This window comes from Cololabis saira, chromosome 5, assembly GCF_033807715.1.
Source record: "Cololabis saira isolate AMF1-May2022 chromosome 5, fColSai1.1, whole genome shotgun sequence".
NCBI lineage: Eukaryota > Metazoa > Chordata > Actinopteri > Beloniformes > Belonidae > Cololabis > Cololabis saira.
The window spans coordinates 9468463-9493315 of NC_084591.1; the positions used below are offsets into that span (position 1 = coordinate 9468463).

General features: G+C 40.0%; 2 protein-coding genes across 4 annotated transcripts in view; one reads left to right on the forward strand and one right to left on the reverse strand.

Annotated features, from left to right (window-relative positions):
* Positions 1-405: 405 nt before the first annotated feature.
* LOC133443719 (proton myo-inositol cotransporter-like) lies at positions 406-21468 on the reverse strand. 2 transcript variants are annotated; one of them, XM_061720896.1, is made up of 11 exons: positions 21404-21468; positions 17753-18210; positions 16491-16650; positions 15116-15327; positions 14150-14264; positions 12311-12474; positions 12101-12212; positions 10899-11024; positions 8542-8660; positions 5802-5954; positions 406-2302 (listed from the first exon to the last, which is right to left on the reverse strand). In XM_061720896.1, exons 2-11 carry the CDS (start codon positions 18183-18185, stop codon positions 2076-2078), a joined length of 1821 nt encoding a protein of 606 aa, XP_061576880.1. In that variant the 5' UTR covers positions 18186-18210; positions 21404-21468; the 3' UTR covers positions 406-2075. The 2 variants fall into 2 exon arrangements, with proteins under 2 accessions (XP_061576880.1, XP_061576881.1); XM_061720897.1 differs by lacking the exon at positions 21404-21468 and adding an exon at positions 20299-20383.
* A 2411-nt stretch (positions 21469-23879) lies between these two features.
* Positions 23880-24853, forward strand: part of LOC133443720 (leucine-rich repeat serine/threonine-protein kinase 2-like) — a 76719-nt gene continuing 75745 nt past the window's right edge. Inside the window, exon 1 of one of the 2 annotated variants that reach the window (XM_061720899.1) lies at positions 23880-24297. In XM_061720899.1, coding sequence (XP_061576883.1) covers positions 24162-24297 — 136 coding nt within the window. In that variant the 5' untranslated portion in view covers positions 23880-24161. The remainder of the gene's footprint in view (positions 24298-24853) is intronic. The other variant, XM_061720898.1, reaches the window with a different exon arrangement.

Sequence of the window (24853 nt, forward strand, 5' to 3'; positions counted from 1 at the left end):
ACATAGTCTCAATCTCAATATGACCTATTAAACTTCGTCGGGTCTTTATTCACAGCTCCGGAGTCAACACAGAGCTAAAGGCTAAATAGCTAAGGTGAAGACAGCTCAGCATTGGCCGTGTGGATCAAATGTCGCCCGCCCCCACCCCGCTTCTCCATTAATGTATTGCTTTATATAGCGTGTTTATTTCTGCTGCAAAGTTTAACATTTGAAGTGGAGACTGGCTCCCTCTGGTGGTCAAAGGAGGAACTTCAACTTTGAAACCAGCACAATAAAAATGAACCTTTCTGTGGTTATTGCTATATATATATATATATATATATATATATATATATATATATATATATATATATATATATAAATACATACATATATACACAAATAAAATACAAGGAGTCAGTAATGGAACATTTAACAAAACATTTTTTATTTACCCACAACAGAGGTCTGGTAGTTTTACATGAATGGATCATGGACGTTAATGCCTTACGTTTTTATTTTTAATTAATTATGTTATAACAAGAAAAAAATGTCACTATAAAATATGCAGAAAATGTGTTCCCATGTGGACAACTTGTGCAATTTCTCAAGACTCAATGGTTTCACTTGATTAAACGACAGTTTGATCCGTAGATTCCTTCAGTACCGTTAAAGTAAAGTAAACTGGCAGACATCAAAGTGAACAAGGAGACATTCGGTATGGAGTCGTTCAGGCGTTCTTGGTCGTGATTATCTCAGCTGTAGGAACAAGGACATGAGAGCCGCTCATTAAAAAGGCGTGCGAAGCTGTGCTACGCCGCCAGGCGCCGTACTTACAGTTATGTAGGCTACGCCGCCGTCGGATGCCACCGATCCGTAGTCTGCTGGACCAAACTCGGACCGTCGCTAAAAAGGATTTAAAAACTCATTCTAGAAATCTCACTCAGTGCGTTTACTTGGGAAGTTTAATTCCTCTTTAATTCAGAATTAAAATTAAATCCGATTTAAAATGAGTAAAAATTACCATGTAAAAACCTAATTCCGAATGAAAATGGCCATTCCGAATTAAACTTAATTCCGAAGTAAGTGGATGGTTTATTCCGATTTTAAATCCGAATAGAATAATTCCGCGATCAAGTAAACACTCATTCCGCTTTAAATTAGTTCCGGTCTTTCTGCGCTGCTCGTTCGCTCGCCCGTCTGTCGCAATGATGCTTCCGCGCTGGGCTTGTTTTCTAAACAAAGTTTCAAGATGGCAGCACGCAGTAAACGGTGGTCAAGAGCAGAGACCGTTTATTTAATAAATAGCTTGGAGGACCAGGAATTTATTAAAAGAACAGATGGCAGGAAACATAAAAATGGTGAGCTTTTCAAAGTTGTAGCGGGTAAGTTTGTTTTTCTTCAGAACCTTCCCAACCCCCAGACCTTAAGAGGAATTGGATAAAGCCGATCAAATGTGTTTTCCACGTAAACCTCAATTCGGAATTAGTATTTCCATGTAAACTCAAAGGAAAATAGTTTCATTCGGAATTATTTAATTTGGAATAATTAATTCCGAATTAAAAAACATCATGTAACCGTGGCCATTGCCCAGTTTCTGGAGGGATTAAAGTGGACAAAGATGTTTTTGCTGGTGTTTGAGACAGTAGGAAAAGCAATCATGCAAAGATCCAGCCGGGCTGGAGGAATGGTGGGTTCGGATAAACCGTTTTTTCAGCGTTGGTAACTCTTGCTTCCCTTTTATCCCGATGAAGAGGACGATCGGAGATGAGCAGAAGATGCGGCAGGAAAAAATACGGAAAGCAGCTCAACTCCCAGGTGAGACGAAGGCAGATGGAAAAAAATAAAAAAAATAATAATAACTAAAGCGGCGTGCAAGTCACCCAAGTAAAAAAAATAAAAATAATAATAACTAAAGCGGCGTGCAAGTCACCCAAGCGAGGGAGCGTCCCAGGTAAAGTCAGCTCCGGGAGCGCTCACCTGTGGGTTTGGTCACAACCACCAGGGGGCAGCACCGATATCCCAGGTTTCAAACAGAAAATGAGAGTGGAACCAGAAACCGGAACCAGAAACCGGAACCAGAACCCGGGCCCCGTCTAGTCTACGTCGGAGGCTTCGTTGTCAGAGTGGAGGTAGTTGCTGCCTTTTACCCGGATGTAGTGCACGTGGCGCCGGTCGTCGGGGTCCGGGCCCCCGCAGGAGCACAGCGGCCCGGTGAACAGGTTCTCGATGTCCTCCAGCTGCCGGCCCTGCGTCTCGGGGAGGCAGCCCAGCACGAACAGCAGCCCCAGAACCACCAGGCCCGTGTACAGGAAGAAGGCGCCTGAAACGCACACAGAGACACGACGCCACCATTATACACAACGCAGGTTACCAGGATCACGCTAATCAAATATTTCTACAATCCAAATCGCTAAAATTTCTGGATCTTGTCAGTTTCAAAACAGCACAACTAATGTTCAAAGCAAAGAATAATTAATTACCGGGACATTGATACTGAGGGGATATCTTTTTCAAGTTCAAGTATATTCAAGTCAATTCAAGTATATTGTTATACCATTGCTGTCTATTGTTCTCTATTATATTGTAGTATTCTAGTAAAGTAATGATAATGTAATACTATACATCATAATTACTTCTATTATTACATACAAACATAGTAGCGCGATTAAATGATGGGCGTTTGTTTTGTTTTCTTTTGTTTGCCTTAATTTGTTTGATTTTGACTATATTTATATATACATGTAATTGAGTATTATATCACTGTATTGAACAGTTATTAAAGTAGGTGGGTCAATGACTAATAAGGATTTTCAACAGGTCAATTTTTTGAGTTTTTTTTGTCAAGATGAATTGGCACTAGCCTTAAAAAAGGCTTAATTTCCTTAACATCTTGACAAGTTTTCAGTATTATACAAAAATGGTTGTTATTTTAATGGTCGCGCCACATGATATTTCTTAAAATGGACATCAGTCAAACTTTGTTTGTATATTATGATGGAAATATAAATATAAATGTGTATAAATCTTACACACTACAAGACATTTTGGAAATCATGCCAGATAAAAGAAGATTGATTTAAAAACATTTAGAGTGATTCCAAAACAAGTTTTCAAAACCAGAGTCATGGTCGGACGGTCGCACCACATGACATTTTGACGCTTAAAACAACAACAAAATCCCAAATAACTAGTATTTTTTGTAAAATTCAAGTGAGTCCATATGTGGGACAGGTCGGTCATATATATGGTATTTTTTTTATCCATTTAAACCTTTTTTGAATTAAAAAAGAATCTGTTTTTCAGAAAATATAGGCGTCACATCATTGACCCGGGTATGTGTGTTTTATATGTAAGCTTATTGAAACTCGTCTTATTATATGTAAGAATGTATGTAAGATTCAGGGGTAGGACTACTCCGTTTCAAACATGTTGGTGGATCCGTGAGGATATACATATATATATATTTGTATTCTGTTGTTTACTTTTTTGTACTCTTTTAATCAAACCATTCAGATAAACGGCCCTCCAGCACCTGAACCGGGTCTAGTCGGGGGCCCCGGGGCAAAATAAGGACCGTTTGGTTCAGATTCTCGCAAATTCGCCAAATTTGGCACAGATGTTGTCCATACCATACTTAATCATTTTAAGATGGGTGCCAAGATTGGCGCCCCATGGTGCTGCCATATTTCGCAATCCAATATGGCTGCCACCCCCAAAAAACGGAAAGGCCTAGAATCATAAATGATACCACTTTTTATGGGTTTTCTGGATCGTAGAATCTGATTCTGGTGTTATTTCAATGATTTGAGGTCAAGATTACCCCTCAAGGTCAAGGTTACTCATCAAAGTTAGTATATAAAGGTAATATCGGGATAAAATCCAGTATTTTTGGGTCGCCATGCCAGCTTCTACCCCCAAAAGTTTTTTTTTCTCATTATAAGCTATACTCAAAAGTCAAAACAATCAGATTATGTCATCTCAATGATATTAGGTCAAGTTTACCCCTCAAGTTTACCCAAGTTAACATAAAGGTAATTTTGGGGTCATTAAAAAAATCTTATCATTATTTAAATAATATTTGCCATTTAACCTATTTTCAAACTTGTCAGAGACAAGTCAGGAGTCAAACAGTAACAACAAACACATCTGATGTGTTTGCTGAATCAGCCTGCCAGTTAACCAAGATGAAGGTACCCTAATGAGGCTATAAAGGTGCACATACATGGTGCATGATTCATGGTGCACATACAAAAGACAGGTAAGTTGTAATATTATAGCAAAGTGCATGCATTTTTCTGATAGACAACATAATGACATTTGTGTTTGTGTACTATGTTCGCACCGTAGACAGCGATGTTGTCATTTTGGCAATCCGGTTTTTCGAGACCCTTGGCCTAACAGAGCTCTGGGTGGGTTTTGGTACTGGTCGAACATATCGTGACATACCAGTCCATACCATCTACTCTGAACTCGGTCCATCAAAGTCCTTGGCACTACCCCTCTTCCACAGCTTAACAGGATGTGACACAACTTCCCAGTTTCTTGGATGTGGCAAGAAGACAGGTTGGGCAGCCTGGAGAAGCATACCAGACCTCACCAACACACTAGTTGCTCTCACACACACCCCTGACCTCTTCAGTCTTGAGTCTGTGCATATGCAGAACATTAAGCGTTTCGTCGTCCTCATGTACAGCAAGGGGTGTGGTGCAGCTGGTGTCAATGAGGCCAGACATCGCCTCTTCACCACTGGAAGTAGATCACTGGAAAACCTCCCACCTACCCAAGCTGCATTGTTCCAGCATGTCAAGCGAGCGCTACTGCAGGCAAGTTTCTACTGGAATCAGGCAACCTCGGTCCAGCAGGAAATTCCTGACTTCAGTGAGTGGGGCTGGCACAAAGATGGCACTGGCACATGGCAACCACTGTGGACCACTCTTAATGATGCATCAGCAGCATGTGACCTTCTTGTATGCTGTGGCTGCCTCAAGGGATGCATGGGAAGGTGCAAATGCAATCGTATCGGTGTCCGATGCACAATCCTCTGCAAATGCGAAGGTGGGTGCCTTAATAACGAAGATGACAGCCATTAACTCCCCGCTTTGCAAGGAATGGAGACACAATAAAGAATGTAAATGACATTTTGAAGTTTTACGGAATAACTATTTTGATTACATTGTCCCCTACTGTCAGTTGTTTAGTTAAAGTTGAAGTTGTACTTGTGGACTTGTGGAACAAAAAGAAAAAAAAAAAAGGCTGTGTCCCTAAACACATTTTGTGTGTCTTTTTCTGTTGGCACATATACATTTTAATTGAAAATTGTTTGTTATTCATTTATTGTTTATAATAAACAATCTACTGTTTTGAGTTGTGAAACATTGATACATACATACAAGTATAGCTTATAATGAAAAAAAAAAAAAAAAAAAAAAAAGTTTTGGGCGTAGCATCTAGCATGGCACACCAGAAATACTGGATTTTACCCCTGTATTGCCTTTATATACCAACTTTGATGAGTAAAATTGACCTTGAGTGGTAATCTGGACCTCAAATCATTGAAATAACACCAGAATCAGATTCTACGATCCAGAAAACACATAAAAAGTGGTATCATTTATGATTCTAGGCCTTTCCGTTTTTTGGGGGGTGGCAGCCATATTGGATTGCGCAATATGGCAGCACCATGGGGCGCCAATCTTGGCACCCATCTTAAAATGATTAAGTATGGTATGGACAACATCTGTGCCAAATTTGGCGAATTTGCGAGAATCTGAACCAAAATATCCCCGGGGCCCCAGACTAGTCGGGGTGTACACTCTTACCGTAGTACGTCAGATATTCGGCGACGTGGAGGAACGTCAGAGACACCAGGACGTTGAAGGTCCAGTTGACCCCGGCGGAGCAGGCGTTCCCGGTGCTGCGGGCCCACAGCGGGTAAATCTCAGAGTTCACCGTCCACGGCATCGGACCCATTCCTGGAAAATAAAGACAATGTTTTACACTCGTCATGGAATCTCTCTCACTACAGGATTGAATAGTTTGGACAACTGCTTCTCCAGGATCGTTGCTTGTGTCTTCCCCTTCTGGCATTGGGTTAATGTTAGGGTTACAATAACTAAACCCATTTATTTAGCTGTTAGCCTTTAAAATTAGCCTTAAACTGTTTAAGCAAACTGATAATATAGAAAATTAGATTTATTTAAGTACTGATGAACAAAATGTGCTGCTCATAAAACTATAAGAAAACAAAGTTAAAGCAAAGTGTAGTTATTGTTCAGTAAAGCCTCTAGTTAGTGTTTAGCCTCTAGTTAGTGTTAGTAAAACTCTAGTTGGTGTTTAGCCTCTAGTTAGTGTTTAGTAAAGCCTCTAGTTGGTGTTTAGTAAAGCCTCTAGTTAGTGTTTAGTAAAGCCTCTAGTTGGTGTTTAGTAAAGCCTCTAGTTGGTGTTTAGTAAAGCCTCTAGTTGGTGTTTAGCCTCTAGTTGGTGTTAGTAAAACTCTAGTTGGTGTTTAGCCTCTAGTTGGTGTTTAGTAAAGCCTCTAGTTGGTGTTTAGTAAAGCCTCTAGTTAGTGTTTAGTAAAGCCTCTAGTTGGTGTTTAGTAAAGCCTCTAGTTGGTGTTTAGCCTCTAGTTGGTGTTAGTAAAACTCTAGTTGGTGTTTAGCCTCTAGTTAGTGTTTAGTAAAGCCTCTAGTTAGTGTTTAGTAAAGCCTCTAGTTAGTGTTAGTAAAACTCTAGTTGGTGTTTAGCCTCTAGTTGGTGTTTAGTAAAGCCTCTAGTTGGTGTTTAGTAAAGCCTCTAGTTAGTGTTTAGTAAAGCCTCTAGTTAGTGTTTAGCCTCTAGTTAGTGTTTAGTAAAGCCTCTAGTTAGTGTTTAGTAAAGCCTCTAGTTGGTGTTTAGTAAAGCCTCTAGTTGGTGTTTAGTAAAGCCTCTAGTTAGTGTTTAGTAAAGCCTCTAGTTAGTGTTTAGTAAAGCCTCTAGTTAGTGTTTAGTAAAGCCTCTAGTTAGTGTTTAGTAAAGCCTCTAGTTGGTGTTTAGTAAAGCCTCTAGTTAGTGTTAGTAAAACTCTAGTTGGTGTTTAGCCTCTAGTTGGTGTTTAGTAAAACTCTAGTTGGTGTTTAGCCTCTAGTTGGTGTTTAGTAAAGCCTTTAGTTGGTGTTTAGTAAAGCCTCTAGTTAGTGTTAGTAAAACTCTAGTTGGTGTTTAGTAAAGCCTTTAGTTGGTGTTTAGTAAAGCCTCTAGTTAGTGTTAGTAAAACTCTAGTTGGTGTTTAGCCTCTAGTTAGTGTTTAGTAAAGCCTCTAGTTGGTGTTTAGTAAGGCCTCTAGTTGGTGTTTAGTAAGGCCTCTAGTTGGTGTTTAGCCTCTAGTTAGTGTTAGTAAAACTCTAGTTGGTGTTTAGTAAAGCCTTTAGTTGGTGTTTAGTAAACCCTCTAGTTAGTGTTAGTAAAACTCTAGTTGGTGTTTAGCCTCTAGTTAGTGTTAGTAAAACTCTAGTTGGTGTTTAGTAAAGCCTCTAGTTAGTGTTTGGTAAAGCCTCTAGTTGGTGTTTAGTAAAGCCTCTAGTTAGTGTTAGTAAAACTCTAGTTGGTGTTTAGCCTCTAGTTAGTGTTTAGTAAAGCCTCTAGTTAGTGTTTGGTAAAGCCCCTAGTTGGTGTTTAGTAAAGCCTCTAGTTGGTGTTTAGTAAAGCCTCTAGTTAGTGTTTAGTAAAGCCTCTAGTTGGTGTTTAGTAAAGCCTCTAGTTGGTGTTTAGCCTCTAGTTGGTGTTTAGCCTCTAGTTGGTGTTAGTAAAACTCTAGTTGGTGTTTAGCCTCTAGTTAGTGTTTAGTAAAGCCTCTAGTTAGTGTTTAGTAAAGCCTCTAGTTAGTGTTAGTAAAACTCTAGTTGGTGTTTAGCCTCTAGTTGGTGTTTAGTAAAGCCTCTAGTTAGTGTTTAGTAAAGCCTCTAGTTGGTGTTTAGTAAAGCCTCTAGTTGGTGTTTAGTAAAGCCTCTAGTTAGTGTTTAGTAAAGCCTCTAGTTAGTGTTAGTAAAACTCTAGTTGGTGTTTAGCCTCTAGTTGGTGTTTAGTAAAACTCTAGTTGGTGTTTAGCCTCTAGTTGGTGTTTAGTAAAGCCTTTAGTTGGTGTTTAGTAAAGCCTCTAGTTAGTGTTAGTAAAACTCTAGTTGGTGTTTAGCCTCTAGTTAGTGTTTAGTAAAGCCTCTAGTTGGTGTTTAGTAAGGCCTCTAGTTGGTGTTTAGTAAGGCCTCTAGTTGGTGTTTAGCCTCTAGTTAGTGTTAGTAAAACTCTAGTTGGTGTTTAGTAAAGCCTTTAGTTGGTGTTTAGTAAACCCTCTAGTTAGTGTTAGTAAAACTCTAGTTGGTGTTTAGCCTCTAGTTAGTGTTAGTAAAACTCTAGTTGGTGTTTAGTAAAGCCTTTAGTTGGTGTTTAGTAAACCCTCTAGTTAGTGTTAGTAAAACTCTAGTTGGTGTTTAGCCTCTAGTTAGTGTTTAGTAAAGCCTCTAGTTAGTGTTTGGTAAAGCCCCTAGTTGGTGTTTAGTAAAGCCTCTAGTTGGTGTTTATTCAGACCTGGAGCGAAGAAGGCGAGGTAGAGGATGAGGCCCACCAGGACGACCCAGGAGTAGGACGTGGGGCAGAAGTTGTACGCCCAGATCGGGCTGCCAGCCGCCTCCGTCACGTTGGAGCACCTGGCCAAGAAAAGATCGGTCGTTGAGTGTCCTCTGGCAGAGGCTCTGGCTCGCCAAACCCCACCCCGGTACCCAGTAGGGCTGCAACTAACGACTATTTTAATAGTCAACTAGTCACCGACTATTGAAACAATTAGTCGACTAATCGGATAATTAGTCATTTTTTAAAATTTAGTATGAGGTTGTTTTAATTATGTGGATGATAATAAACACAAGAAAGATGGCACTAGAGCCCTGCTATAGCGGGACTGTTTTCTTCATCCTAAATCATCCAAAACTCTACAATCATGGAATTGATTAACTGGTGTCTCAGCACAATTGACCAAATTTTTGCAACCAGAAGACAGGGGGTAAGGGAGCCCTCTTGCCCCGATGGGATATTTTTTCTGGATATACAATGGATTCCTACAAATATTGGAAGCCTTTGTGTCTCAAAATTCTGTCTGTCGAGGATGTTGAAGACGCCTTCATAATTGGAATTATGATAGCAGGATTTCTCCTGATCATCCTTCTGATCGGAGGGGGGGGGGATTCCTGGTGTATCGACAAACGCGTAAGACGTCGACAGCTGTTTTGGCTCTTTCAGAGCTGCCGGACGTGGCTGAAGGGTCAAGCAAGGTGCTCAGACTCTGACGGTAGGGGAGCAGGGCCGCAAGCTGGATGCGATTCTCGAACAGAATCGCAGGCTAGCGGCGGTGTTCGAGCTCATTGGCAAGATTGATAACACCCTGGAGAAGTTGGAAGCTCGGCTTGGAGGGAAGTGATCACCAATTCGTCTGATTGGAGTGCCATTGATGAACCAAAGACTGAAGGCAGACGGAAAATTACTGGGCTGCCTGTTTTTCAATATAATTGTTGATTCTATAATCTGCCCTTGACAGAGCGGTCTCAGGCCGATCGTTCCTGGTCACAATCTTCCTGGTGGAATGTAAACAAGATGACTCTGCCCCCACTAATACCTCCCCCTCTCCCACGAACACCTGCGGATCCCTGTCTCAGAAATGTACGAGCCGCCTGATAACATCAAGGACATTTGGCTGAGAGCAGCTCTGGGCGAAGGTTCACGGACTTATCGCGTCAGACACTTACTGAAAAACACACACACTTCCCTCAACTTCAACGCCTTCCTTGGCTCCTCCCTCTTATCAGCCCCCCCCCAACAGTCTCCGGGTTTTGAGCGCCATGATGGCGATCACTTGGATGTACTGTGCGGGGACCCCCCGATTCTGATTCTGCTACAGCGGGACTGTTTTCTTCATCCTGCTCCCGCCCGCATCCGCAAAACTGAGAATTCATGCCCGCACGGCGCACAATAATAGAGATGCATTGATTTAGTGTCTTCTCCCATCCCGCAAGAGAAATGTCCAGACAAATCTATCTGATTTAATGTTAACATGATCATTGTGGAGCTTGATGGATAACTGACAGTTCATAGTCACCTGACTGAAAGTTAGATGCAAATCCATCATTGTCATCATTGCACAAGCATTTTTCACCTTTCGCGCAGCATCAACTATGTGATTGAGGTTTTAGCAACGAGAGTAGCTGTGAGTGGCTCAAATAATACTAATAAATAACATGAAATAAACAAAGTTAACGATTTAAACAAATTAATTTAACAAATTAATCACTTGGCCATTACATTGCTGTGGAGGAAGAGAATGTTGCTGACCGAGTGCGGTCCCAATCCTGTGCATCTCTCTTCCAAGATTAATTTAAAATAATTTTGTCAGGCACAGTCAGGCATAACGTTAAAGCTCTCTTTTAAAGCCAAAATACGCTTAATATCTTACCAAGGCGAGTCCGTTTCGTTCAAAACTCCGACGTGCTTTGTCTTCAAATGCTCGTGCTTTGCCGACGTGCTCCCGTGATAAGCAAGGTCTGCTTTGCAAACCTTGCAAGTCGTCTTTTTATTCGCCATATCGAGGCTAAAAGGCTCCCAAACTTTTGAAGTCTTATTACGCGCAGCTGCTGTACAGGACGCCATAATTTTGTTTTACCCGCCACTGCTCGGCAGAGTAGCTATCGTGCATGCGCGACTCTCGGCAGAGATTGTATTGAAATGAGACGCCTCACTCCATTGGAAAAACACGTCTGGCGACAATTGTCGACAATGGAATTCATCGTCGACAATTTTGATTTTGATTGTCGACGAATCGTTGCAGCTCTACCAAGACCCCCAGGGGGCGTGGCCTCGCCAAACCCCGCCCCCAGACCCCTCAGGGGGCGTGGCCTTACCTTCCCCAGGCCGCGTGGTCGCTGGTCTCCCGGCTGACGGGGACGCAGGACGACTCGAAGACGCTGGTGCCGTTGTCACGGTAACAGAACCCACAACCCGGGTCCAGCATGCAGCGCTCGCAGGACCTGCGGGGGAGAGAGGTGGTGAGAGTCAGAACCGCTGGGCCGAGGCTGGTCCAGAACTCCAGGACTGTAATTGGACTCATGAGGAGCCGGACTCCACCGACGTCGTTAAGTCATCAAGTCATCAGCTGCAGGAATGTCGGGTCAGAACGAGGTCGGCCCGTTTCAGAGCTGCTGCTCTGGATCCAGAATCACTCCTCTCTCTCTAGAACCTCCTCTCTCTCTCCAGAACCGGTCCTCTCTCTCTAGATCAGGGATCAGCAACCCTTAAGTGCCGCCCTAGTGGCTCCCTGGAGCTTTTTCAAAAATGTTTGACCTTTTTTTTCCTTTTTTTCTCTTTTTTTTCTTCCTTTTTCCTTTTTTAATTTCGACATTTTGACTTTTTTCTCGACATTTCGACTTTTTTCTCGAGACTGTACTTCAACATTAATCACGACATTTCGACTTTTTTCTCAAAATTTTGACTATTTCCTCAACATTTCAACTTTTTTCTCAACATTTCGACTTTTTTTTCGCGATTGTACTTCAACATTAATCTTGACATTTCGACTTTTTTCTCAAAATTTTGACTATTTCCTCGACATTTTTACTTTTTATACGAAATTTTGACTATTTCCTCGACATTTCGACTTTTTTCTCAAAATTTCGACTTTTTTCTCGACATTTCGACTTTTTTCTCAAGATTATACTTCAACATTAATCTTGACATTTCTACTTTTTTCTCGAAATTTTGACTTTTTTTGTGAAATTTTGACTTTTTCCGCACATTTCGACTTTTTTCGACATTTCGTTTTTTTCTCTCGAAATTTCGACTTATTTCTCGAATTGCATAATGAAAAAAAAATCTTCCCCCTGTTCTAACTAATATCGAAACATGCAGCATGTGTTGCTTTCATTCTAAAGCTTATACAAGACTTTTCATTTTTTGCAGCTCCAGACATATTTGTTTTTTGTGTTTTTGGTCCAATATGGCTCTTTCAACATTTTGGGTTGAAGACCCCTGATCCAGAACCAGAACCCCTCCTCTCTCTCCAGAACCACTTCTAACATCAGAGTAAAGTTTCTTCTCCTCGTTTTACCGGCGGAGGCTGCAGGTGGAGTTCTGGTCGACCGGGTCGAGGGTGACGAGTGGAGAGTTCTGGGCCGACAGCAGGAACCCGACGGCCAGCAGCGCCAGACTGAGACCGGTACCTGGTCGGAGGAGAACAGAGACCGGGGTAAGAGGAAACCGGGTGGAAACCCGGGTCACCATGCGGGTCAGAACCGTCAGAGCCGTCCGGACCACCGACCCAGAAGGCTGCCCAGCGTCAGCTTCCGGCGGCCGACCCGCTCCACCAGCCAGAACCCCACCAGCGTGAACAGGAAGTTGGTGGCGGAGGTGGCGGCGGCCAGCCAGATGGCCTCCTTGTCGTCCCGCACACCGGCCATCTGCAGGATGGTGGCGCTGTAGTACCTGCGAGCCAGAACCAGTCAGAACCGGTCAGAATGGGTCGTCAACAAGGCAAGGCAAGTTTATTTGTATAGCACAATTCAACACAAGGTAATTCAAAGTAGGGCTGGGCGATATGGACTATTATTAATATCTCGATATTTTTAGGCCAGTTTAAGATTAAGGGTGCTTTCACACCTGTGGCCCGTTTGTTTTGTTCCGTTTCAGGGGCTGAATCGATACAGTTGTTCCGTTTCTCGTTTGTGGAGTTTGTGTTCACAAGGCAAACGTCTGTACCGTTCCAAAGCTGATAACAAATGCCATGCGCTAACCAGCTGCTCTCTGATTGGTCAAATGAACACGGAAGGAGTTTCCTCTTCCGCACCCCGGGATAAACAACACGCCCCTTTCAGCGCAGCACAGACCGCAGCCGCGGCTTTAGGGTGATTTATGGTTCCGCGTTACACCAACGCAGAGCCTACGGCGTAGGGTACGGCGTAAGCACTGCGTCGTTTTAACGCGGAACCATAAATCAGGCTTATGCGCCCGGCGCAGAGCGGAGCCCGGCAGCGGACGAGAGGCCGCCTGCCGCAGCCGGGTTTGCGCTGCTGTTTAATTTCATACAATGTTTAATTTGTGCCGTGCTGGGACAACATCTCGGCATGTCCAATAGGAGAGACGGTGGTGGAGGCTGCACCGACTCCTCTCATTGCGCTGCGGTCGCATAAAAAAATGAACCGTTTCAGGTCTCGATTGGAATCGTTCCGAGTCCACCTCTCCTAGGCGATCTCGGAACGCTTGTTTTGTACCGTTTCAGAGCGCGATTGCTGTGTTCACATATACCAAACGTTCCGATCTTTAGGGGGAAACGTTCCCTGTATCGGAACAACTGCTTGAAACGGTACAGGTGTGAAAGCACCCTGAGATTCCCAGAATATTCTAATTTTTTTAGATAGGATATTTGAGTTTTCTTAAGCTGTAAGCCATGATCAGCAATATTAAAATAATAAAAGGCTTGCAATATTTCAGTTGATTTGTAATGAATCCAGAATGTATGACATTTTAGTTTTTGTAATTGTATTACAGAAAATCACAATATTCTAATTTTCTGAGACAGTCCTGTATATGTTGTTCATTGGCAATCGAATTATGGTGCAGCTCAGGTGATATTGCGGAGTAATCCAAAAGTAATGTAACTAGTAATGTAACTAGTTACTTTCAGCAACCAGTAATTAAGTAGTGTAAGGGATTACTTTAAAAAAAGTAACTAGTAATATGTAATGGATTACTTTTTTTGAGTAACTACCCCAACACTGGTCATTCCTGCAGTATTTCTGCAGGTGTTTTGGTCAGTGTTTGTAATATATTATATTATTTGTAATCAGCACAAATTATCTGTCCCCATATGATAAAATCCACCATCCCCCCTGATTTTTTTTACAACTCGAGTACTGACTGTAGTCACGTGGTGACACTGAAATATAGAGCTGTGTGTCATCCGCATAAGTATGGTAGGAAATGTTATGATGTTCCATAATCTGAGCTAGCGGTAGCATATAGATGTTGAATAGAAGCGGTCCGAGAATGGACACTTGAGGAACCCCACATGTGATCTTGGTTCTCTCAGACTCATGGTTTCCAATTGACACAAAAAACAACAACAAAAACAACAACAACAACAAGCGGAGGCTCCACCCACATGACGGTGTTGATCCCCGACAGCTGCTGGAACATCTGCAGGCCGCAGCCGACGGCGAGGGCCCGGCGGGTCGGACCGTGGGCCAGCATCCGCAGGATGACCACGCCCCCTGGACCTGAGGACACACCCCCTTTTTAACAACTGTTTAAGCTCTGCCCCAACTGATAATGTAGAAAATTAGAAAACAGATTTATTTAAGTTGTGATGAACAAACTTTGCTGCTCATAAAACTATATAAAAAACAAACAAAGTTAAAGCAAAGTATATAAACAAAGTTAGATCAGCTTAGATCGCTGTACCTCTACGGAAGAGTATTAGAGCCATGCAGGAGAAAAACATTTTTTTATTGTGCACTTTGAGAAAAAAGTCGAAATGTCGAGAATAATGTTGAAATACAATTTCAAGAATAAAGTCGAAATTTTGTGAATAAAGTCGAAATTTCGAGAATAAGTTTGAAATACATTTTGACTTTTTTTCGAAATGTCGAAATAAAGTTAAAATGTCAAGAAAAAAGTTGAAATGTCGAGATTAATGTTGAAATACAATTTCAAAAATAGAGTCGAAATTTTGTGAATAAAGTCGAAATTTTGAGAATAAAGTTGAAATTTTGAGAATAAAGTTGAAATACATTTCGACTTTTTTTTCTCAAAATTGTACTCTAGAGCTGCATGTGGCTCCCTGGAGCTTTTTCAAAAATGTTTGAACTTTTTTTTTCCTTTTTTTCTTCTTTTTTCCCCTTTTTTTCCTTCTTTTTTTCCTTTTCCTTTTTAATCTCGACATTTTGACTTTTTTCTCGATATTTCGACTTTTTTCCCAAACATTTCGACTTTTTTCTCGAAATGCATAATAAAAAAGAAAAAAATCTTCCTCCTCTAAAATATTATTTTTATTTTTCTCCTGCCTGGCCCTAATACTCTTCTGTACTTTGCTGATGTCTCCGCCCCGTTACCCTCTCGTCCTCCTCACCTCCGGCGGCGCCGCCCTTCTGCTCCTCCTCCACGCCGGCCCGGATGGCCTGGAACTCGTCCTCCACGTCCGGGTCTCCCCGGATCCGGACCAGCACCCGCCGGGCCTCCTGGCCCCGGCCCTTCTGCAGCAGCCAGCGCGGGCTCTCGGGCAGGAACAGGAAGCCGCAGAACTGCAGCAGGGCGGGCAGGACGGAGAGGCCCAGCATGAACCTGCAGGGGCGAAATATAACCATGAATAAATCAGAGCTAAAGCTGCAACAACCAATCCAGAAAACCGAGAGAAGTCGGGTCGCAGGTTCGAGTCCCGATTCTCTCTCTCTCCCCCCTTCCTGTCTACACTTCAAATAAAGGCCCCTAGAGCCACAAAAACCTTAAAAAAAATAAATAAATCTATTATTACTTTTGATAATTTCTTAAAATATAATCAATGTTTTGATCTGCCACAATAATGTAATGAATTTAAAGGAAAACAGCTCAAGTTGAGGGCTATTCTCAGCTATTTTTAGGTGAGATAAAAAAAAGATTGATTAGATTAATTATTTACAGATCTCTATTTTTTTTAATCAGTTGACAGCACTAATTAAAAATCATTAATCAAACGAATTTGATTAATGACTTGTTGTGTTGTGCGATTTATGCGTCACTAGCAGGACTATTAACCTTCATCTGTAAAGAAAAACAAAACAAAACAACTTTAATCCGCAGAGTGACGGAGTTCTTGTGTGTGTTGGATTTTATTTCAGTTCAATTAATTTGTTTAAATGTGTTTTATGAATAAATGTAACTTGCTCACAATGTTGGTAATAATTTAATGATTAATATTCAAGTTTTAATTTGCTGACAAAGTTTGAGTGACGATGCTGCGCTGATGGGAGTGAGGCAGGATGGACTGCTACTCAAGTATTTTATATATATATATATATATATATATATATATATGTGTGTGTGTGTGTGTGTACATATACACACACATATGTGTATATAATAATAATAATAATAATAATAATAATAATACATTTTATTTAAAGGCGCCTTTCAGGACACTCAAGGTATATATACACACACACACACATATATATATATATATATATATATATATATATATTGTACTTAATAAAAAAAGTATTTTGGCTACAATTTTTTTTTTTTCTGAAGCTATTTGTCAAACATTTATTTATTTTTTGTTATTTCATATTATTGTAACGGTTTTTGTGCTTATTTGCTCAGTTTAAATGTTCTATTTCAGAAGAAAGAGGCAGAATTATATTTTATTTTGGGGGGGTCTAATTCATCGATTAATCAACATAAATAATGAACCGATTACTGGATTATTAAAGTAAGGGTCAGTTGCAGCCCCGCGGGTCCAGACGCACCTCCATCCGTCGCGGCTCATGTAGCTGAAGGCTCCGTCCACCACGCTGGCGATGAACTGCCCCCCCGTGATGAACAGGGAGTTGAGGGTGACCAGCTGACCCCGGCGCTGGGGGGGGGACACCTCTGCCATGTACACGGGCACCGTCATCGAAGCAATGCCTGATGGGAAGAGAGAAACGCCTCAGGTGGAGCCGCAGGGCTGAGAGAACTAGGGCTGAACGATTAATTGCAGTTGCGATAATATCGCGATGTGATAAAACAAGATTTTCTAACTGCAAAGGCTGCGATTTGACCAGTCACATGATCTGGTCACGTAATGTGTGAGTGAGCAGAGCGGGAAGAGCAGAGCCGGCAGGGAAAAAAAGTCAACAGATTTAACCTAAATCTACCATGGCCTTAAGGTTTTGATTGTTTTTGCTAAATAAATTCAGCCTCTGAGCCATGTCTTTATCATCCCATGCTCCAACCGAAAATGGCACTGATCAGCAATGCAGACCATGCAGACGCAGAAGAAAAGGAACACCCCTGGCCTCACATTAAGAGCATGTTCACTTTACAAACGGTGGGAAACACCAGCTACAGTATGCAGTGTCTTCATTGTTTGCCTTAATTTATTTTTTTATTTATTCTGTTATTTTATTTTTATTATTTATTAAAGTACTTGAATTTACTTTAAGATTATTTTAATTGAAGCTATTTTTTTATTTATTTTATTTTATTGATTTAATTTGCCTGAAAATGATTATTTTGTACTTTTGTCTGTTTGAATGGTTGTGTTAAAAAATAAATCAGACGTTACTCAACAGTTACTCAGTACTTGAGTAGTTTTTTCACCAAGTACCTTTTTACTTTTACTCAAGTAATTATTTGGATGACTACTTTTTACTTCTACTTGAGTCATATTATTCTGAAGTAACAGTACTTTTACTTGAGTACAATTTTTGGCTCCTCTACCCAGCTCTGGTTAAAGCAAGAGAAAACGTGTTTTTCATACAGGTCCCCTTTAAAGAGGTAAAGCCACAGATTTGTTTTCTTTATTGTTGTAATCTGTGCTTTAAATAAATCTGACATTGTTTATTATAAAACAGACTGATTTATTGCTTGTGTAGTTGAAAAATACACAAGAACCGGACCTTGAAAAAAATAATTGCATATTAAATCGCAATCGCAATATTGAGGGAAAAAAATCGCAATTAGATTATTTTCAAGAATCGTTCAGCCCTAGCGGGAACCTTTGACCCGGGAACCGACGGCGACTCACCGATGCCCAGCCCCACCGTGACCCTGCCCAGCAGCAGCACCCCCCGGTTGGGGGCCGCGCCCAGCAGGACCCCCCCGACGGCGAACACCAAGCTGGCCCCCAGGATGCAGCGGCGGCGGCCCAGCCGGCCGTTCAGGTAGCCGCCCGCCAGGGCGGAGAGGGCCGCGGCCCCCACCGTGCTGGACACCAGCAGCTCCTGCCACAGCGCGCTCAGGTTCAGCTCCCGCTTCAGCAGCAGCATGGCCCCGGACACCACGCCCGTGTCGTAGCCGAACAGGAACCCCCCCAGGGCCGAGAAGAAGGCCAGCACGTAGATGAAGGCCGGCGAGGGCGGGGGGTCCCGGTCCGGGTCTCCTCGGGGGGGAGGCACGATGAGACCCCGCTCCCCATCGTCTCCAGCTGACTGCCTCCTGCCGGCCATCGGGTCGCCCATGAGCCTCAGACGGAGCTCATCGCGGCTGTCGGGACAAAAGAGGAGTTACTACTTAGGGTGCCTTTAATCGGTCACACAGAAAACCACCTCTGAACTAGTGCTGGGCTTTATACCGATTCATACCGAATACCGGTGTTTATTTTTCTTATGATATGAATTTTTCATATACCGTAATGCCGGTGAGTATGTACAATAACGTACACAACGTTGGGAACGCCGCGCGGCGCTACGTTCCGCCGCGCGGCCGCTGGGACTGTTTAGCAGTGACGCACCGATTGTTCGGTAACCGAAATTGTTCGGCCGAAAATGGCAAAAAAACACTTTTGGTGTTCGGTGGAATAAGTGGGAAAAAAAACGAACAATTAATAACGGCGTTGGAAATTGGAAATTGACTGGCCGCTCCCGTAACTGTTGCGCAACACAAACATAAATCGTTGGCCAACCAAAAAGTAACCACATAAGAATTTTACCTAACATTCACCAGGAGGTGGAACCAAAACAACATAATGCTGGAAATTAAAAAATTTTCAGTTTTTTATGTTCAATAAATATTTTCTACCTTGTAATTTTGTAAAAGATTTTTTTCTTTGAAATTTTTTTTCTTTTTTCTTTTTTTTCTTTGCCTAAATCAAATGTATTTATACTAGTGTGGACATTAATGTTTTTCTACAATATTTCCTCCTCATGACAGTAAAGAAGGCCATTCTAAGCCAATTTACTGCAGCAATTCCTTTCCAAATCATTATAAAATGTGGTTAACACCCAGTTGTGCATGAAAAAAAAATACCGTGATATACCGTGAAACCGATATAATTTTGAAAAATACCGTGATATAAATCTTTGGTCATACCGCCCAGCACTACTAACAGGCCCGAAAAAAAGGAAGTTTGATTTGATTTGATTTATTTTGTACATGTAAAAAACAACAATTCAAGAGAAGATAAGAAAACAAAACAACAAAACAAATAATTTCATACTTTAACACTTGATATCTTAATTTACATGTGCCAAAAAGGAGTAGGAAGGAGTGTAAACTTATTCAATCCTACCCCCATTCACTATAATTTAACCCGTATTTATAAATACTCACACACTGTACTCACACTGCTAAATAACAGTATTAGTATTATAATTATTATTATATTATTATATACTGTAATTATACTCACACACATACCTATACATACATACATACACATAGTTGAATACTTCTATATATTTGTACACACATGCCCATATAAATATTTATATATCTACTTACACACATATAATAATAATTATATATATATATATATATATATATATATATATATATATATATATATATATATATATATATATATATATATATACACACACACACGTATATATAAGTTAGAAGCTTTTGTTTCATTTTCAGTGTAAGATTCAACATCTGAGCGTTTTCACTCGTCTAAAAAGAAGCAGAAAAAATGTTTACAGATTTGTGACTAATTCAGGTGATAATAGTTCAAAATAAGTTGCTGTTACGAGAATAAACTTGTCATTGCGGGAGAAACTGATCCACGAATAAACATCCATAAATCCACTTCAACACAGACTTGAAACTAACAGACCCGAAAAAAAGGAAGTTGGAAGCTTTTGTTTCATTTTCGGAGTAAAATTCAACATCAGCGTTTTCACTCGTCCAGAAAGAAGCAGAAAAACGTTACAGATTTGTGACTAATTCAGCTGATAATAGTTCAAAATAAGTAGCTGTTACGAGAATAAACTTGTAATTGCGGGAGAAACTAACCTTAGTTACTACTTAGGGTGCCTTTAATCGGTCACAGAGACTCAACTCTGAACCTTCATTTTCTTTACAAATATCCATAAATCCACAAATAAACATTTATAAATCCACAAATAAACATCCATAAATCCACTTCAACACAGACTTGAAACTAGCAGACCCGAGAAAAGGAAGTTAGAAGCTTTTGTTTCATTTTCAGAGAAAAACATTTGACTGTTTTCACTCGTCTAGAAAGAAGCAGAACAATGTTACAGATTTGTGACTAATTCAGCTCTATAATAGTTCAAAAGTTAAGTAAGTTGCTGTTATGAGAATAAACTTGTCATTTCGTGAGAAACTGACCTTAACGAGGCTTTTTGACAGATTCACACGTTTGTTTACTTCTGTCGCACTTCCGCGCTGCCATGCTTACATGACGTCATTAGCCCCGCCCACGACTATTTATAGAAATACAGTGGTGCGTTCGCGAACCGCGGAAATCGGAAACGCAACAGTCACCCCTCATTTAATTACATCTGTAACGTCATCCACGGGGTCAATACAGTGCGAATTGATGACAGCGGGATACCTCTAGTTATATATACGTTTATTGCTTTATAGAATTTAATTTGATGCAGTACAAAACAAATTCAAGCACATAGAGTCATCATGGGTGTAAATTCTAACTCTGGAGACCAAAACTGTGTTTAACCAGACTGTAAATACATGTATTTTTCCTGTAAAGATGGACATTTGGAGCATCTAGTGGTCAGTCGAGGAACTGCAAGTCTTTCATACTTTCTGAATGAATAAAACTGCTGGAACTTGGTTCCAGTTGGAAATAAAATGTTAAATGTAAAAATTAATTCATAAAAGCCTGGAATGAGGTGTTTAGCACATGGACATAGCAAACTAACACAAACACTGATAGAAAGTGTACGTCTAACTTAGAAAAAGGTGTCTGATAAGCTGCAATGGTGCATTAAAAAAAAAAATTCTCGTGAATAAAGCAAGCCTCTTGTAGGGTTGTATTTTTAAAAGGTCTACGAGTTGAAAATCTGACTTTAGAGTCGCGTATTAAAGCTTCAAGAACTGTAAATATTAAATTTCCGAGTATTTTGAACGCACCATATAACCAAAGGAGACAGTCGGTCTCCGCCAGACTTCATTCAAAAACTTTTTTTTTTTAAAATGCATGAATTATCGGCAGGTGTGAACGTTTTAACCCATTATAGGACATCAGTTGAGTCTATTTGACAAACTGGCTGTTTTATTAGTCATACTTTAAAAGTTTTGAATAACTTATCACATACCGTATTCACTTATTTGAATATTCAGATTTAGGGTAGTTTCATTCATGTAATTTTCTTTTCTTTTTTTTATATCACCCAGTTATTTCGATATATGCTATGGTGGGAGTTCCTGTCTGCACAAACTACAAGCAAAGAGGAAAATCAGTGGCTCCTACCTCTGAAACCGGCTCCTCTGAAGGTCTGCAGCTGCTGCTGTGTTGCAGGACAAACAGGAAGCTTCTGTTGGGAATCATATGATCCCGCCGGCCGGTCACAGCTTTAATGGGGTTAACCTGATCATCCAGGGATTCTTGCACAACAGCGTCCTGTTGACCGACCCACCAGTCCGGCCTACAGTTTACTGTCCACGGAGGTTGACCTTTAGTTTGGGAGTCAACGCTGGGCCGAGTCACGTGCACTTTGTTTGGTTAATAGCTGCATTTCAGACCCATGACAACAGCAAGGGGAGGCTTTTAATTAGCCAAAGTAAAATTATGTTAAACCATGAAGTTGTGCATAGTTAGGGTCATGCTTTCACTTTTAATCACAGCTGACGTATTAAAAGATCTTTACGTGAAATTGACTTCTGAGTACATCATAAAAGTTTGATTAAACTGAAATTAAATTATGTTTCATTTCTTGCACATTTGCAAGTTTATAAATTCATATATTCAAAAACGCTCCAAAAAGTCCTTAAATGGAACTAATTCTGCTTTTGATCAGTTTTTTGTCGTCATAATTCATATTAGCCCTATTTTGTTCCACTTAAAATTAAAATGTACCTTTACAAATTTAACTTGTTTTATTTTCAAAGTTTAGAAAAAACAAAACAAGAACGTCATCTTGAAATGTTGGACTTTATAAAGTCACAATTTCTGACTTTTCTATTAAAGTTGCGATTTTTTAAAGTCATACATTCTAACTCTTGTTTTATTGTGAAAGTTTAGGAAAGCAAACAACCGCATCATCTTCAATTTTTGGCTTTATAAAGTCACAATCTCAGACTTTTCTTTTAAAGTTGCAATTTTTTTAAGTCATAAACTCTGATTCTTTCTTTATTGTTAAAGTTTAAAAAAAACAATAGCATCAGCTTGAATTGTTGGGCTTTATAAAGTCACAATTTCTGACTTTTCTATTGTGAACTCACGATTCTTTAAAGTGATAAATCTGAGTCTTGTTTTATTTTGAAAGTTTAGAAAACAAAAGAGCGTCATCTTGAAATTTTGGGCTTTATACAGTAAAAATTTCTGACTTTTCTATTGAAGTCGCAACTTTTCAAAGTCAAATTCTGAGTCTTGTTTTATTGTTAAAGTTTAAAAAAAAAAAAAAAAAACCTGCATCTTTAATTTCTGGGCTTGATAAAGTCACAATTTCTGACTTCGATTCTAAACTCGCAACTTTTAGTCATACATTCTGAGTCTTGTTTTATTGTTAAAGTGTAAAGAAAAAGAAAAGAAAAGAAAACCCAAAAGTATCATCTTGAATTTTGGAGCAGAAGTCAGAATTTCTGACTTTTCTATTAAAGTTGTGAACTCACGATTCTTTAAAGTCATAAATTCTGAGTCTTGTTTTATTTTGAAAGTTTAGACAACAAAAAAAAAACAGCACCATCTTGCATTTTTGGGCTTAAACCCCAAAAGCATCATCTCGAATTTTTGGGGCTTTATAAAGTCACAATTTCTGACTTTTCTATTAAAGTTGCAATTTTTCAAAGTAATTAATTCTGATTCTTGCTTTATTGTGAAAGTTAAAAAAAAATTACCAATAACATCATTTTGAATTTTTGGGTTTTAAGTCACAATTTCTGACTTTTCTATTGTAAACTCGCAATTTTTTAGAGTAATAAATTCTGAGTCTTGTTTTATTTTGAAAGTTTGGACAGCTAAAAAACAGCACCATCTTGCATTTTTGGGTTTTATAAAGTCATAATTTCTGACTTTTCTATTGTAAACCTGCGGGTTTTCTAGAGTATTAAATTCTTGTCTTGTTTTATTGTTAAATAAAAAAAAAAAAAAAAAGGAAAAAACCCCCCAAAAGCATCATCTCCAATTTTTGGGGCTTTATAAAATCAGAATTTCTGACTTTTCTATTAAAGTTGCAACTTTTTAGAGTAATAAATTCTGAGTCTTGTTTTATTGTGAAAGTTTAAACAAAAAAAAAGCCAACATCATCATCTCAAGTCACAATTTCTGACTTTTCTATTGTAAACTCTATTTTTTTTAAATAATAAAATAAAGTCTTACTTTATTGTTAGTTTAAAAAAAAAAAAAGAAAAAAAGAAAAGAAAACCCAAAAGCATCATTCGGGGCTTTATAAAGTCACAACTTCTGACTTTTCTATTAAACTCGCGATTTTTTAAAGTTATAAATTCTTAATCTTTTTTTTATTGTGAAAGTTTAGAAAACAAAACCAAAAGCATCATCTTGAATTTCTGACTTTTCTATGAAAGTCGGGATTTTTTAAAGTAATACATTATGAGTCTTTTTCTTTCAAATGTATGCAAATTCAGGGGATTTTTATATATTTTTTCTCTTGGAGTTTTCCCCCCACGTGACATTTTTAAATAGATTAAAGGGTTTTTTCTGGGTTTTTTTTACAGCTCCCTGGGGGGCCGAGCGCCCCCTCTGGCGGCGGATCCCGGTACTGCAGCCGCTCGGCGGCGTCTTTTTCCAGCCTCGGGAAGTTTTTTACTGACTCGAGTCATATGATGTGACCGTGGGGAAGCAGGAACTCGCCCGTGAGGAAGGAACCGCAGCTCTCTTTCCCCTCCAGAGCCGCCAGCAGCAGCAGAAAAACCCGCCCGGAGCAGAAAAGAGGAAGAGTTTCTCCGCCGGAGGAGAGTTGCGGGGAGAAAGTGATGCCCACGCCGGGACCGAAACTCCGCGGCCCCGCCAGCTTCCCCGTTCATGCCCGTCAAAGCTGCTCTCCGGGATCATGGTGGACAGAGAGCAGCTGGAGGAGAGGCTGAAGAAACTGTTGGTGAGGTTAAAAACGCCGCAGGAGGACCGGCAAAGATCCACGCTGATCCAGATCGTCGAGGATCTGCTTTTCCTGGCGGAGGCGGACGATGGTAGGAAAAGCGCTCCGGCTCCGCATGTCGCTAATAAACAGGCCTCCGGGTCGTGATGCGGCTGTGTCCCTCCGCCGCCGTTAAAGGACCAATTAAACTGATTATAATGAGCCGTAACCTTAATTAACGTACTGAATACTGATTATATAGAGGAATAACTTTAGTTTACATACAACATACTGATTATACTGGACTATAACTTTGATTTATTTACAAAATACTGTTTATAATGAATCCTAACTTTACTTTAGATACTAAATACTGTTTATAATGAATCATACTACTTGAATCAACTTTACTTTACATACTAAATACTGATTATAAAGAGGCATAACATTACTTTACGTACAAAATACTAATTATACTGAGCTATAACTTTGATTTACATACAAATACTAATTATACAGATCCATAACTTTACTTTACGTACACAATACTGATTATTCTGAGCTATAACTTTGATTTATATACAAAATATTGTTTATAGTGAACCATAACTTTACTTTAGATACGAAATACTAATTATACAGAACCATAACCTTAATTTACATTCAAA